We start from the raw sequence: 14662 nt of genomic DNA on the forward strand, positions 1-14662 counted from the left end.
CATAGCATTCCACATTGAATAGTTACGTTCTTTCACTAACAACTTCTAATGGAGATTAGGGCTGTATACACATTATTGGCTTGAAACACAGCTAGGTTGTTGTTTTTTTACTTCAATTCAGATTGAAGCTGGTTTCACAAGAAAAGACAGGATACAGATATGGATTGTGGTGAACGTGCTATGTATATATACTGCTTCCCAAACTTACAGTGGGAGCGCATTGGATGCAGAGTAAACGGGTGAGTGTACACAGCCTAGAAATATCTGATCTCACACTCTTCAGAGCTGAGCAACAGAACCCAAGCAAGGGAACTGAGATGGAGCCAGCATGAGGAGGAAAAGCCACACAACCCCACAGAAAGTGGATGTTCAGACAGGAGGCCCGTGTTGTCTTGTGTTCTCTTCTTACTGGGCTGTTATATGATGTCATATTGCATATGTCATTTACCTTTATTTTACCTATATTACGTAAGATTTCTGCTGCCCTTTTGGACTCTACGCTTAGCCTGGGTTCAAGGTCCAAAGACATTACTGATGCTTGAATGAGATGAAGCAGTGCTCTCAGCCTCCCTTACAAATCCAGAGGGCGTGTTTTCTCTTACATTTTATTTGGTTGACTGAGGGTAAGCAGGGAAGGAAATTGACAGAAAAAGGAGCCATCTGCACTCTTACTTTCCACACAATCTTCATATGTGTAGCAAATTTCTCCCAATCGCCATCTGATTCAAATCATGCTCCTCTGAGGGACCCTGGTGCTACATGGAAGCCCCTTGGAGCATTTTTACATGTTTGTGCAGTGTATGAATATGACAACAATGTACGTGATGAAGCATGAGCAAAATTACAGGGAAGAGGCTATCATATGACAGGATGTGTGTGTGTGTTAAGAAGCAGGGGCAGGTTTTTAGTTGTTTTCTCACATCCTAATTAGATTTTCTGGAGGGAATGCTCAAATTGTTACAGGAGTGGGATCTCCCGATTCCCCCACTCTGGAGTCTCTGTTGCAAACGCAACGATGCATGGAAGATGCCTGTCTGAAGAAATGCAGTAAGCACATCTGGGGAGACTGGGCAACCTGCTGCAATTCCAGTGTGCATGGGATTCCCCATTTCATCAGACAGGCATCTTCCATGCATTTTTGTATGTTGCTTCTGTGTTACATGCCAGTAATCACCTTCACCATAGTGGGGGGGGGCAGCCTCTCCTGAAGAGAACCACCACATGCCAGGGCATTGGGTGCATAATCTGCGGGCTGTGTGCTGTTGGTGGGTGGGGTTGAAGCCAGCAGTGGGCAAGGCAGAGCCTTTCCATCTCCCTCCCTGCCCAGAGACTGCCAGAGGGTGGACAGACCAGTCTTAGAATCATAGAATTGTAGAGTTGGAAGGGACCATGAGGGCCATCTAGTCCAACCCCCTGCCTTCATCTGCCCAAGCTGCAACAAAACATGTCTCTGCTGCAGTGGTCTCTACAGCCACAGCAGGTGCCACAACCTCACCCACAAACTCCTCCATTGTCTCCCAAGACAGATGGATGACAACAATTTCTTTCTTTCTTTCTTTCTTTCTTTCTTTCTTTCTTTCTTTCTTTCTTTCTTTCTTTCTTTCTTTCTCTCTCTCTCTCTCTCTCTCTCTCTCTTTCTGCAGCAAGCAAGCACCTATATATTGTATTTTACCAGACCACAGAAGGCAGAAGGGACAACCCTTAAAGGTGTTTTGAAAAAGAATCTTTTATTTTAAAAAGTGATCCAAAAGTCATCTACCATTTCCAGTTGGCAAGGCTGGAAATTATTTATTTGTAGAAGAATTTATATCCTGCCCTCCCAGAAGACCTCCTCCACCTCCTTCTATCAGGGCAGTGTGACACCACATAAATACAACAGAATACAATCAATAAAAGTACAGCACCATCAGAATGAATAAACAGACAACAGCATTATAGAAGCAGCATAGAAGCAATTTAAATAGGAACTCCCAATTGTTAAAAAGGTTTTGCCTGGCCCTGAAAGATAACTTAGTAGAAAGCTCAGAAGAACCTCCTGCTTCGGGTAACATCTTGCCTGATGAAGTATTCTGGAGAACGGGTTACTATTTTGTGACATTTTAGTATGGGCCTTATAAAAGCATTTACCAACTGTGGATTTTGGCAGTTTATGGACCAACACACAGCTATTTTTGCTTCCTATGTCTCCTGGGAGAGTATTCCATAGCTGGGGAGAAAAGGCTGTCTCCTGGAAGTGGACTCAATGTCTACATAGCAAGAAGCACATCACAACTATACAGAACAGAAACAAGGATGACCGATACCCCAAAACTATAACATCTCTTTATTTCTTAATGATTTTTTTCCTTCCTTCTTTGGTTAGCAATGGGTACAGCCTTTAATTTTAAACTTCACAGAGGTGTACATAGTTTTAAAGTTGTAAATGCGCCTTTCCACCTGGAAGATTGTATCTGCTTGCAGACAAGAAATACAAGTGGGTTATTTAAAAAAGGACTGCTTATATGGTGGACCTTTTAAAAAATATAAACTAAATTTATAGTTCCCTCGTGAAAAGCCTTGCCAGCTCAAAATGCACTGGAATAACTTTTGGTCATTATTTATTCATTTATTTATTTAGAAACATCACTTCTGCTTTCCACGGCTCAACGCAAGAAAGGGCAACCTGTGGTTCCCCAGATGTTGCCAAGCTCCGAGAGCCCCAGTCGCAACACCTGGAGGCCCACAGATATCCCACTCCTGCTTTAGCACACTGCCCTCTACTGAAGGACTCCGGAAATGCTCGTTCCCATTACAGTATTCCCTTTCTTCTCTAAGCGCACATTCTGCTGACATTTTCTCACACGGGCCATGCTGGCCTAGCTGGCGAAACCCAACGCCTTGATCAGTGCTTGCATTAAAATGGGGGGTGGCTGCCCTGTGTCCCCTCCAGATGTTGTTTGTCTCCAACTCCCATTTTCCCCAGCAACGTGGCCAACAGTCAGGAAATGATGGGAGTTGTGTTCCAAGAACATTTGAAGGACACCCAGTGTGGGGAGAGGGGAAGGAGAAAATTTCCCACCCATGATATCACTCTATGCTTAGTTAAATTTGAAGGGGGACAGCCCCAATTGTTTTAGTTTCTTAAAGTCTCTGATATTAATTATTATTATTTATTATAATAAAGAACAGTGAAGCAGCATAGAAAAAATATATCTTAGCTACATTACCTTAATTGCCAAAATATATATATACATCTTTTCCTCTTTAATTAAAAATAACAACTACCAAGGAGGGGAGGGGTGTTAGGCACAGGCAAGGTACTAAAACGAGACATTAGCATCAAAAGATGGGTATAAAGAAATATACCCCAGTGCAACCAAATGTGGAGATTACTCCTTTTCCTCCAATTTTTATTTTTGTCCTCTTCCTGCCAAGGAAGAGACTCCAGTGCTCTTGCCCCGGTGCTTTTTCAAAGCACCACAACTAGTCTGCCTTACGTACAGATTTTTTGCGCTGACCTTAATGCCTGTGTTAGAATCATGGAGTCGCGGAATTGTAGAGTTGGAAGGGACCCTGAGAGTCATCTAGTCCAACTCCTTGCAAAGCAGGAATTTCAATTGAATCATACATGACAGATAGCCACCCAGCCTCTGCTTTAAAAACCCCAATAATCAGGATTTCAAGTCAGTTTCATTCCTGGGCCACTGTTCCTGAACTCCAAAGTTTGTTGGACAGGTGCTTTGGTTGGAAAAGGTGCAGTAAGGACAACCCAAATGACTGATCGGCTGCAGGAGCACCTTCCCTATGAGGAAAGGCTGAAGCATTTTTGAATCTTTAAAAAATGGATGAATTTCACAGCCAAACGTAACAAACTGCCAAACTACATGAAATGCTGGAGATCTGTGATGAGATGGACTGAGAGCCACCAACTTGGATGACTTTAAAGGAGGACTAGGGAAACTTAGGGAAGATGAGGCTATCAATGACTACCATGATGGCTGTGTTCTCCAACCACTGTCAGAATGCCCTCATAAGTCTGGATAGAAAGCCATGGCCCAAACCGGTAGGCTTTGTAGGAGAAAACATTGTGGCTGAAACAGACAGGATGGAGGTGATAGCTGCCATTTTTAAGAGAGAGCAGGTGCATTTGGATGATTCCAGAAATAAGTGCTTCCTCCCATACCCCACAAGCCTCTTGCACCTACACATTCTCTCTCTACTGGCTGTCTAAATTTTAGCTTGAGATCTATTCCGATCCAAACGTTTGGTGAAGCCAGTAAGCTTTTTCTCAGTCAGATTTCCAGGTCTAACCACACTTCCAAGATGGGTGATTTCCCTAGATAAAAAGAGTCTGGTCAGCATGACCCTGCAACTTCAATAGGTTATGCAAGATGAGAAAACTGGAAAGTATTTTTTCACAACCAGGGCTGAGAGCAGATGGACTTTAAAATGAGGAGTCAACATGGTGTTTCCCCCCACGAAGTGGGCTGCCCAACTCCTCCACACCCCTGTTCTAATTCTTTTGGCAGACCCATTGAACAACAAATTAAACTCTGATTGAATAACTCACCTTGCGTTTCCCTCTATGTTTCAGGTGAGCTCTCTGCCTCTCCTCTATATTTAAGTTCATCTGATCTACCATCTGCTTAGTGACTTAAAGAAAAATGCCCTAATTTTTTAAAGACTGCCACAACTATTTGTCAGATCATAGATGTGTGGAATATACACCCTAAGTACACCCTTCACCATCTCTTAGGTTGGGTATATGCTCCTATGAGCTCATAGGAGCATCCTACGTCAAGTAGCATCAGTAAGCAAGCTGCTACATTTGCACAGAGTTGTGTGCATCATTCAGGCATTGCCGTTTGACCTGAACATGCTATTGCCAGTTCTTTTCTTTGGGACTCAGGAGGGAGGCTGCATGATTTGTGGTGGCCTAATGGACAGAACTGGCATACTTGAGTGCATGTCCTCCTTCCCCACAAAATTTCCTGCATTGACACCTCTTTAGATAAATCTTTTGCCCGCCAGGACAAGCTCACCACTACTTGAACCGCAGCATCCCAAACTGAATGCCAGCTGCCCAAACCATCTTTCCACTCACTGGTTCCTTTCAGATGTAATCCAGAGCATAGATTAATGTTTTTTTAGGGCATTATTCCAGATGACCAGATGAATGGCAGCCCACCTAAGACTTGATAAAATCCCCCCTTCCAGGTGAGTCTTTGAAGCCACAAAGCATGCCTGGTGGGTTGGACTGGGCACATAGCATTCCTTAAGTCAAAGAGACCAGACAGGGCTGGGACTGGATTTTGAGGACAAATATATCCCCACAAAACCAGTAGGGGGCAGCAAGGAGATAGTGGGGGGCGAGATTTCAGAACGCAACCCCTGAAAGTGTAATGGGGTGAATGTGGGATTCTCATGCTTGTGATGATGTGTGAACCCCAAATCTACCTACCCATGAAATGGGTCAGTCTCCAGCCAGTCTGCTGGCATGCATTTTCCAAGCATGTGCCTGCCAGTTAACACAAATGCAGGGGTAGGTGGGGGAGGCATATTCAGGGTAGGGTGGACAAGCAGGAGAGGGCTGTTTAAGCCTTCTCATGCCTGCCATCATCCATTCATATGTTATGCTACATACCCACACCCCACCAATTTTCTCTGTAGTCGGGCTTCTTCTGGCTTCAGAGCCCAACTGGGAGAAAAGCACTAAAAAGAAAGAGAAAAAAAGCTCATGTTTCTGCTTGGTTGTTTTTGCATATGCCCCCTCACTCAGTGTTAGGAGTAGAACCAGGGGTTGGGAACCATGTTTTTTTCTTGTACTGTTGTGTATTTGTGCCATCACTAGAGAGGTACAGGTCTCTCTCTCCCAACCGTTATGCACAAAGCCTTGTGCTGCCTTCCTGCCCAGCCAATGCCCTGGCCCTTCCCTCCTCTGCTTACAGAGTCCCCTTTCTTCTCCAAACCATTCCCAATTGTGAACTTGCCCCTTCACATCTGCCTATTTTCACCTGTGTGCTTCTTCAACTTGCCTTCTTTTAGGGGAAGTTCCACGTGGCCACTTCAGGAACCCACCTCAGGGTACTTCCCTCCTGTCTCCCCCCTGCTTATCGAATCAAATTTAGTTGGGAGTCCATGGGTATGTGAGTAACAATTGTGCAAATCCAGCATTTATTGGCAGGAAACCTTAAAAAGTCAAACCTGCAATTCCAGGGAGAGGAAAGTTAGTATGGCTGGGAAGAATATACCACTGCAAACCAGTGAGAAGGGCAAAAGTCCACTGGCGTGGCTGGATGAGGAACTCTGCAGGTGCTGGCTGAGCATCTGCTTCCCAATCCAGCTGCCTGGTGGCACCACAGATTCCCAACAGGAGACTGAGGACAACACCAACCAGTTGTTTACAGGAATGGGGGCGGCAAGGGGCTGGATGTGGTCCTTCCCCGACTTCCAACTCTGAATCAAACAGTTGATCTGTGCAATTGCTTTCTTAAAAAACAGACAATTTAAAACAAAACAAAAAACACCAGCGATCCAAGGCCACAGTTGGGCAGTTGGACAAGAGCCAAGAAGATCCACACCAGAATGACAGTGAAGGACAAAACTGATCTGGAATGTGGCAGAAGTGCTGGCCTGGATGCCTTTCAAAGAGGAGTCTGCTGTCCAAGCAGTAAGTGCATAATGTTGATGGGTATTTCTGTCTGTGAACGCTCTGCTGAAAGGGTGGGGGAAATGTCAAGCGTCATTCCATTTTCTAGCTGCTCCTTAATTAGTGCCAAAGCTGCCATGATGAGAAGCTGCCTGGTTTCCATGTGGAAAAGCTGCTGCTCTTGTCAGTTTCCAGTAGTTTTCTGTTGAACGAATTAAACCCCCCACACACACCAAACCCCTACAGCACATTCACACACACACAAAATGTGGAGCCAGGTACATCTGTTTACGTGAAACAAAACAAACCAAAGGATGAAATCTTGAAAAGATGCTGTGATTTTTCTCCCCGCCCCCCCCCTTTACTTCAAGCATCCAACTCATCTGTGGGGCAGGTATTTTTCAAAAAGGGGCAAAAGAAAAAGAAGAAACAAAAGCAAAAAACACACAGGGGAGGGGGAGATGAATCTGAACAGCAGTGGCCATTCCTGTGGTCATCATCACATGCCCAGCACCATTTGAAAATAGTGCAAATTGGAAGAGGTGGCTGGGATGTGCCCACAATGACATGGAGGCAAGTCTGGGTGGGATTCCTCAGGATATCTGACTTGGATCCCCATTTCCCCTCATCACAACATCCTTTAAAAAGGATGCTTAAAGGAGAATGGAGCTGACTCTCTGGAGATGGGAGAGGGCTCACACTGGTGGGAAGACCAATGCTCTTGTCAGCTAGGACCTGATTTAGCTTAGAGCTTTTGACTGGGCTGGAAGATGTTCTTCACCAGAACGGAGCTGCTTTGGAGGTGGAAGGAACAGCTCCTGCCCTTAGATGAAGTCTCCACCCTGCCTCTTTGCTGTTGGCTTTGGGTGGCTGGTCTGACCGAGTAGGAAAAGGTCCTTTTCTGGAGGGACTGGAAAGCACCTTGATGGTGAGCGGTGATTGCTTGCAATGGCCTTGTTAACTGCAGGGCACCTAACAAAGCCTCCTGAAGGTATGGAAGAGAAGGGTCATACTCAAGTATGGAAGCGAGGGGTTGTTTCCTTCAGGTCAGTGTTTAAGACCCCTGGCTGTGGGAGATTTGGGAGAACCGAGTGGCTTTTTCTCCCAGCAGAAACGCTAAGAAAGGCTCATCCGAGTGCACTTCTGAAGACCTCCAGGCTCTCTCACTACAGGATTCCTGCGTGGGGTTTCCAAGTAACGCCTTCCGAATCTCACCCTCTTGTGCATCAGAGACCTCAAAAGCTCCACCCTGTTGCCGCAGCTGGACCTTTCCGCTGCCTTGCACCTTGCTGGATTCCTTATCCCTGGTTTGGAAAATGCCCTGCTCTGCAAAGATAGCATTCCTTCCAGGACCAGGTGGCCACAGTCCGATTAGCTGATTCTACCCTCGAGGGGGGTGTCTTCAGGTATTTGATCAGCAGACTGCTTCACCGTTTCTCCTTGGGAGTACAACTTCTTGTGAAATAAGTGCGGCATCGCAGACACAGCTGACAAGGGAGCTGGGTGTTGTTCGCTCAACCTGCCTCCTTTGGAAGGGTTCAGTACGACGGGCTCAGAACCGAGGAACGTAGACTCCTGGTGCACCTTTGCTTGGCACTGCTCTGCCCATGGTAGGAAGACTCCCTCTGAAGTCTTGCATGTGGTTGCTCTACGTCTCGGGATCCGTGGCTCAGGCACAGATTGCTTTCCTATAGCAGAGAGCAGCCTGGTATCGCCCAAGTTAACCTTTGTCCTGAACTGGGGCACCTCCCTTTTCGTTCATGCCCTAAACACGAAGATAAAGGAAGAAGCACAGGACGGTCTAAACCGGTTGCGTGTCAAAGAGCAATAAAAGATAAAGAAAAATATAGGAAATTGCAGCATCCACCACAATAATAGCCCTGCAAGCCTGAAGGCCATTCACCTGCCCACTTCAATTTCCTATGAAATCTTCACATTTCTTTACTCCTTTCTTCTCCATCTAGTGCTCCCTGAGGTCTCTGTGTCTTAGTTCATTGCCTACTCTAACCCTCCTTCCTTCAGCCAACTTCCCTGCTCAGCTCCCTGCTGCTGGCATCCTTGTCTCAGACAGACTCTCCCACTAACACTTCCAGCCTTCATCTCCCCTTCACCCAGACCCCTTATCACCTCTCATTTCCTTCTGAAAGAATCCAGCCTGTCCCTAGATTATGTAGATTTCCTCCCCACTTAGTCAAAATTATCTCCTGCTCTCCGCAAAGCAGCCGTGTGCTTTGTCATCGTTCCACAGCTAACCCTTTCCCCCCTAGCTGGGAGAAAACCTGTGAACATTCCGTGACATCACAGCAGCTAAGCTGTTGGCAGGCGATGGCCTGATACCCACCATTCCCTTCTGGCTGCTGTTGTCACCTTGCAGGTTGAGGAAAGGGTTGGTTTGTGCGGTGAGGACAGGTGGGATAGTTACCCCTGCTGCAGCTGACATCAGGCTGTTCCCACTGGTGCTGAGTGATGGGGAAGCCATCAAGGAACTGGCTGGATTAAGCTGCTGAGGGGAAATGGAGGCCAGGAGGTTACTGTTGGCAACTGAAGCTGCAGGGGCACTGGAGTGAAGGAGGGATGTGGAGGTAGCTGGCCCAAGGCCAGTCATGGACAACTGGGAGGAGCTGGCCATCTGGAGCCGCTGCAGCTCCCTCTTCTGCTGAATCTGTTGAATCATCTGGAATACCAAAGCCTGCTGCTCCTGGGAAAACAAAATTGCAAAGGTCAGCTGCAGAAGGATCTTGGCAGCTCTCCCTCCATGCCAACAGGAGAGAGGAACTAGGGGAAGGAGTGCTCCCATAACTTAGGTCTGCCACCCCAGTCATGGGCTGGAACAGGAAGGAAAGCTCTGTCTGAATCAGCACCCTATGCTATGGGATTTCATCTGTTTCTTGAGGTGCCCCCCCCACAGGGATCTCCACCCCGCAGTTCAAGAGCCACCGCTCTGCCTACTGTCTCTACACCACTCATAATGTTATGAACCTCTCTCATAATTCCTCCGCACCCCAGTCTTTGTCCCCCCAGATGATAAAGGCTTTTTTCATCCTTTCCTGGAACTTCCACCCCAGCCTTTCCCCTACCTCCCAAGTGTAAAAAGCCAAGGCACCTCATCTGCTTAGCCCCCTTGCCTGCTACAACTGTGGACAGGAGTAGGAGGAGCCAACCAGAGCAGAGGTACTTACTGGGTTGAGTGGCTGTGAAGTCAGGAGCTGCTGCAACTGCTGGAGCTGGAGCTCGTGCTGGCTGAGGAGCTGCTGCTGCTGCTCAGTCAGGTGGCTTGTGCTGGCCATGCTGGAGAAAGGGAAGAGGGACAAAGCGCTGAGGGGGGTGGGGTTAGAGAGTTATCTCCAGAAACAGTGGGGCCACGCCCCAAAACATTGGTGCTCAAGACAGAAAAGCCAACTGACACCTCTGGTTCTAATTTCACCCCAAGAAACCTCCCCAAAACAAACAAGAGCTGAGGCAACAGGAGTGCTGTTTGGGTCAAAGAGGGCTTGAAAAGAACTTAATGGTTCACTGTGTCCCCTGGGTCAGATTTGCCTGCCTCCCACTCTGCCACCTTCCAATGGAACTGAAAATTGGCTGCGTTAGGAGGCATGCCAGGTATGCTCCCTCACCTGGCCTCATGTATGGGAGGGCAACGTGCGGCGTGGCTCTTATACAACCTCACTGCACTGCTCTCAGGCGCTTCCCACAGAGGCACTTGGTTGGTCATTGTAAGAACAGGATGCAGGACCAGCTAGGCCTTTGGTCTGATCCAGGAGAGCACTCATTTCCCCACCGCCTTATGGCAAGAGACCATGCAAACTGTTGATGCAAACTGGCGGTCCAGAGAAGGCATGAGTCTTGCTCACCTGCTGTCATGCTTCCCTTATTGTGTCTCCTTCCCCCACCTTTGGTCACTTATATGCCTTAAAGGTTAGAAACTCTTTTCCCTTTTACTTGCACCCAGGTATAATTCCTGCAGTCACGGAACTGCAAGGTGCACGTAGCCCTAGTTTGGATCTTTCCAAACTGCAGGTTGGACTACACTTCAAGGCAGGGGTGGAGAATGTTTTTCACACATTCCCTGTTGGGCAACCTTCCAAGGGCCACATGGCAATAGTAGGCAGGGTCAGGGTCAAAAGTGGGCAGGGCAATGGGCTTATGATTTATGTTTGTACAGTAGGCAAGTTCATACACCTCCCCCACTCTATCCTCCATCCAGACCAGAGTTCAAGGAGACATCCCAACCAGGCAAAAGTACTCTAGGTGTGAAGCAGGATCACTGAGGGGCGTGGCTTGAGGAGAGTTCCGAGGGCCAGACAGAGAGGCCTGGAGGGCTGCATCTGGCCCCCTACTCCTGCTTTATGGTGAACACACATCTCTGCATCTCCTGCTTCCATCACTGATGCCTTTTCATCATTTTGTGCCTTGCCTGGATGATATAGCTCAGGGGTATGCACAAACCTTGCAAAACACACCACATGTGATTAAATGTGGGAGGCCAACCATGAACAGCAGGTGTGGGTGAAAGCCAAATGCCCGGGAGCCTGGCAGAGTAGGTGGGGACAGCTACCTCCCCTGAAGCTTTCACCAATAAAATGCTTTTCTGGAACGTGTGGCAGAACTCTGGCCAAGTAGAGCCCCTTTATGCACTGCAAACCCACCTCCATCTGTTCCTCCCTCCCTCCCCTCCTTCCTGAGCCTTACCTGCTTTGGCTGCTGGAGAGCTGCAGGTTTGGGGGCCCACTGCTTTGCACCAAGAGGGGATTCTGGGCCTGGGTGGCCACTGCTCCATTCAGACCTCCCAGGATGCCATTGATGGGTACCTGCTGCCCTCCCGCCAGGCTCCCAAGTAGACCATCCACCAGGCTGTGATTGGCAGGGGCGCCTCCCCCGTGGACAGTCCCCATTGCCCTGGCCAAGCCATTCACTGGCGGTGGCTGTTGCACCCCAGTCGTCATCGGGAGGGAGGCAGGGCTCTGCTGCAGCAAGGGCAGCGGGGGAGGCGTGCTGTGGAAGGAGAGGGAGGAGCTGCTTCTGCTGGGGCAGCCGGAGTGAGGATCCTGCAAGGAGGAAGGAGAAAGGAGGGGAAATCATTCTGGTGTGCAAGGGATCCTACCTAGGGGCTGCCTGTGACTGAATCCAGCACATCCCACCAAAGGGAAAGGCATCTGCCAGGTCCAAACTGCTGGCAACAGGGATGGCATTTTGATGCCCAAGCTAATGAGTGTGTGTGTGTGTAAGTAACCCTTGTGGGAGGTCTCCTGTGCCAGCCCCTGTTGAAATGAATGGAAGCCACGCAAGGGTGCTGGCACACTCATACACAGCTCCCACTGATTTCATGGCAGCTGGTGCTGCAGGAGATATTCCCCATTGGCTGGTCTGCCTGCCACTAGGCCACGCTCCATGGCACTTCAAATCTGCCATGGAGGAGCCGCTTCCGGCTGGCGGGGGTGAAAGTTCCAATAAGCAACAGTGGGGAGAACGGAAAGAGATGCTCCATACCTCGGAGGAAGTGGAGAGCGAGTTTTCGATGCCAAAGCTGTTCTTGCAAGGAGGGCTCTTGCTGATACTCAACGAGTCGCTGTTGCACGCTAGAGGGAAAAAGAGAAAATCAGGAAGCCTCTCCAGAGAACATCTCCACAGCTGCAGAGCACCTTGTGTCTCCGACTTAGCCCAGCTTAGCCCACCCTATCCAAGGTGACGGCTAAGAGCTTCTGGATCACACTGAATGCCTTGGGTCTGTGCCTCTTTCTTTTGAGATATATATGTTGTTGGCATCTGACTGTCTCACGATACAATGGAGTGCGCCTCTGGGGATGAAGTCAAGGGCTGCATTAGCTGCACCAAAGTGACCTCTCCAGGTACAAGCCTGGGCAGTGTGTATGGAGGTCCTGGGCTGCCCAGACAAGACTCTCGTCTTGGCCTCACTGATGTGGTCCAAAGGACAGCAGAGCAATACATTTGGCACCAGCTTGGCTGCAGGAGTTGCCAGAAGGAGGCACACAAGGCACCATCCAGCCATCTTAGGGACTTCACCGCAGATTTGTGTAGGGTTTACTCCTTAGCCCTTTCTTCTCTCAAAGATAACTTGCAAGGCACGAGGTGGTTTAGGATCAGAGTTTTCCTTCTCCTAGATGGGCTACCTTCCCAGGCTGATGAGCCTCATCTGCCCCTCACTTCCCACTACAGCATGTGCAGAAACCACCATATATGCTGATTTCTGACTCTCCTTGTCTGCAAAGTGGCTGAGGAACCAAAAAAGGCCAAACCATAAAGTTTTGTTTTGTTGAGGAGGAGCTGAAAACCCTCTTAGTTAAGATTAAGGAAAAGGAAGTTGAGGGACATAAAAGCACGGTATCCCATAAATGGGATGCCATGACTGGAAAATGTCCTTGTCAGGAATTAAGAAACAGCCAGGCAGGGCTTAGAGGAGAGTTCATCTCCATACCATTGGAGGCCAGGATGTACTGAGCCTGGCCTGCAGGGCCGTTGCTGGTGGTGACCACCGGGAAGGGGACAGAGAGCTGGACGTTGAGAAGCTGCAGGCGCTCCTTCTTAGCTGCCAAAGTCATGATCTGCTCCTGGAGGCGCTGGTTCTCTTTCTGCAGCGAATGAAGGGCCTTGAGCATTTCTACAACTGCAGAAAACGTGGGTGGGAAGGGGGCCGGGGGCAGGAGGAGAGACAACGAAGAAGGGTCGGGAGTGGAGAAGGGTGGGAAGGGAACAACAGTGACACAGTTAGAGCATACACGAAAGGGAGGAGGCAGTAAAATAAGGAGCACAATCAATGAAGTCAACAGGCTGCCCATAATTCTCTGCCCACTGATTTGCACAGAAAGGAGCCCTCATTCATTCGCCTATTATATTTTCACCCCACCCTTCTTTGGAGAAGTGCTGGGTAGCACACATAGGACCGCCCCTGTCCCCCTTTGTAACAGCCCTGTGAAGTAGGCTGGGAAATAAGTAAGTGGCCCAAGGTCATAAAACATTCTTGGCCTGGGGGATGCGTTGGAACACAGGTCTCCATGGTTTGAACCCAAAGCTCTAACCATCAGAGCACACCTGCAACTTGGGGCCCTGTACTCCCTGATGGTCAGGAATGAGGTCCAAAGGTCTGAGAGGTGTGAGGTTCGATCTTCCAACATCCGCATGAACCAACAGAAGTGGTTCTTTCATTTTATTTTTTTAAGAAATGAACCTCTTCTCTGCACATCTGCTTTGCTTGTTGACATATGGCATCAGAATGCCACCTCCCCACCCCTAAGCAAGCCTTAGCAGGGGAAGTTTTCTGCAGAATGGAGATAGCCTGATGGGAGAAGTATACATGAGTGAGGTTTGCCCCCATCCTTAGCCCCTGAGCAAAGGCAAACAGTTCCACAAGGTCTCCTGCGACTCACTGTTAACACCGGCTTCTCCATTGCCCTGTTTCTCCAGGAGCTGCTCAATGTTTGGTGTAGCCTGGGGAACGTTTTCCAGCTGCCCGCTGCTCGTTGATACTGTCTGGTCAAAGAGAGTGGGGAGGCTGCTGATGGGGGACCTGCAGAGGGAACAGAGTGGTGGGGAAAGTGTTGTCAGAAGGGGAAGGACAGTCAACACACCTCCTAAAACAAGCTATTAAGTCCATTTGTCTCATGTTAAGAACTCCACATCAGCTGGAAGACTGCGAGATGTAAAGAAGTTCAATTCTGCATGTATTATGAAGATTCCATATGTTTTTGCTTATTTGGCATCACCAGCCACAGGGAGACACCTTGTCAACACCCCCTGCCCTGCCATTTCTCTGCACCTGAAATTTCACCAGGCACTGCATATTCAAGGGTATCTTCTCAGAAAAGCTACTCTCTTCACATGCAATGAGGATTTGTGAAAGGAAACATGTTAGTTACCCTGTCATGCCCCCATTGGTTTTGTCTTCCCTATTAATCTGTCGTGTGGTGCAACCTTATCTCTGGATGACGATATTATTATTATTATTATTATTATTATTATTATTATTATTATTATTATATGTTATACTTGCTAGTTAAGCAGTGCATTGTTTCCTTCTCT

General features: G+C 48.3%; 1 protein-coding gene across 15 annotated transcripts in view; it reads right to left on the bottom strand.

The window, feature by feature from the left end:
- Window positions 1–1708: 1708 nt before the first annotated feature.
- MLLT6 (MLLT6, PHD finger containing) overlaps window positions 1709–14662 on the bottom strand; it is a 99702-nt gene continuing 86748 nt past the window's right edge. For 4 of the 15 annotated variants that reach the window (XM_083469521.1, XM_083469523.1, XM_083469513.1 and 1 more), the window contains exons 14-20: window positions 14011–14150; window positions 13062–13250; window positions 12116–12204; window positions 11318–11673; window positions 9808–9916; window positions 8970–9326; window positions 1709–8393 (exon numbers count right to left, since the gene is read on the bottom strand). In XM_083469521.1, the coding sequence (XP_083325647.1) occupies window positions 8349–8393; window positions 8970–9326; window positions 9808–9916; window positions 11318–11673; window positions 12116–12204; window positions 13062–13250; window positions 14011–14150 (1285 nt within the window). In that variant the 3' untranslated portion in view covers window positions 1709–8348. The remainder of the gene's footprint in view (window positions 8394–8969; window positions 9327–9807; window positions 9917–11317; window positions 11674–12115; window positions 12205–13061; window positions 13251–14010; window positions 14151–14662) is intronic. The other 11 variants (XM_083469525.1, XM_083469522.1, XM_083469524.1 and 8 more) reach the window with 5 other exon arrangements.

Source organism: Podarcis liolepis, assembly GCF_965112155.1.
Source record: "Podarcis liolepis genome assembly, chromosome: 13".
In the NCBI taxonomy this organism is placed as follows: domain Eukaryota; kingdom Metazoa; phylum Chordata; class Lepidosauria; order Squamata; family Lacertidae; genus Podarcis; species Podarcis liolepis.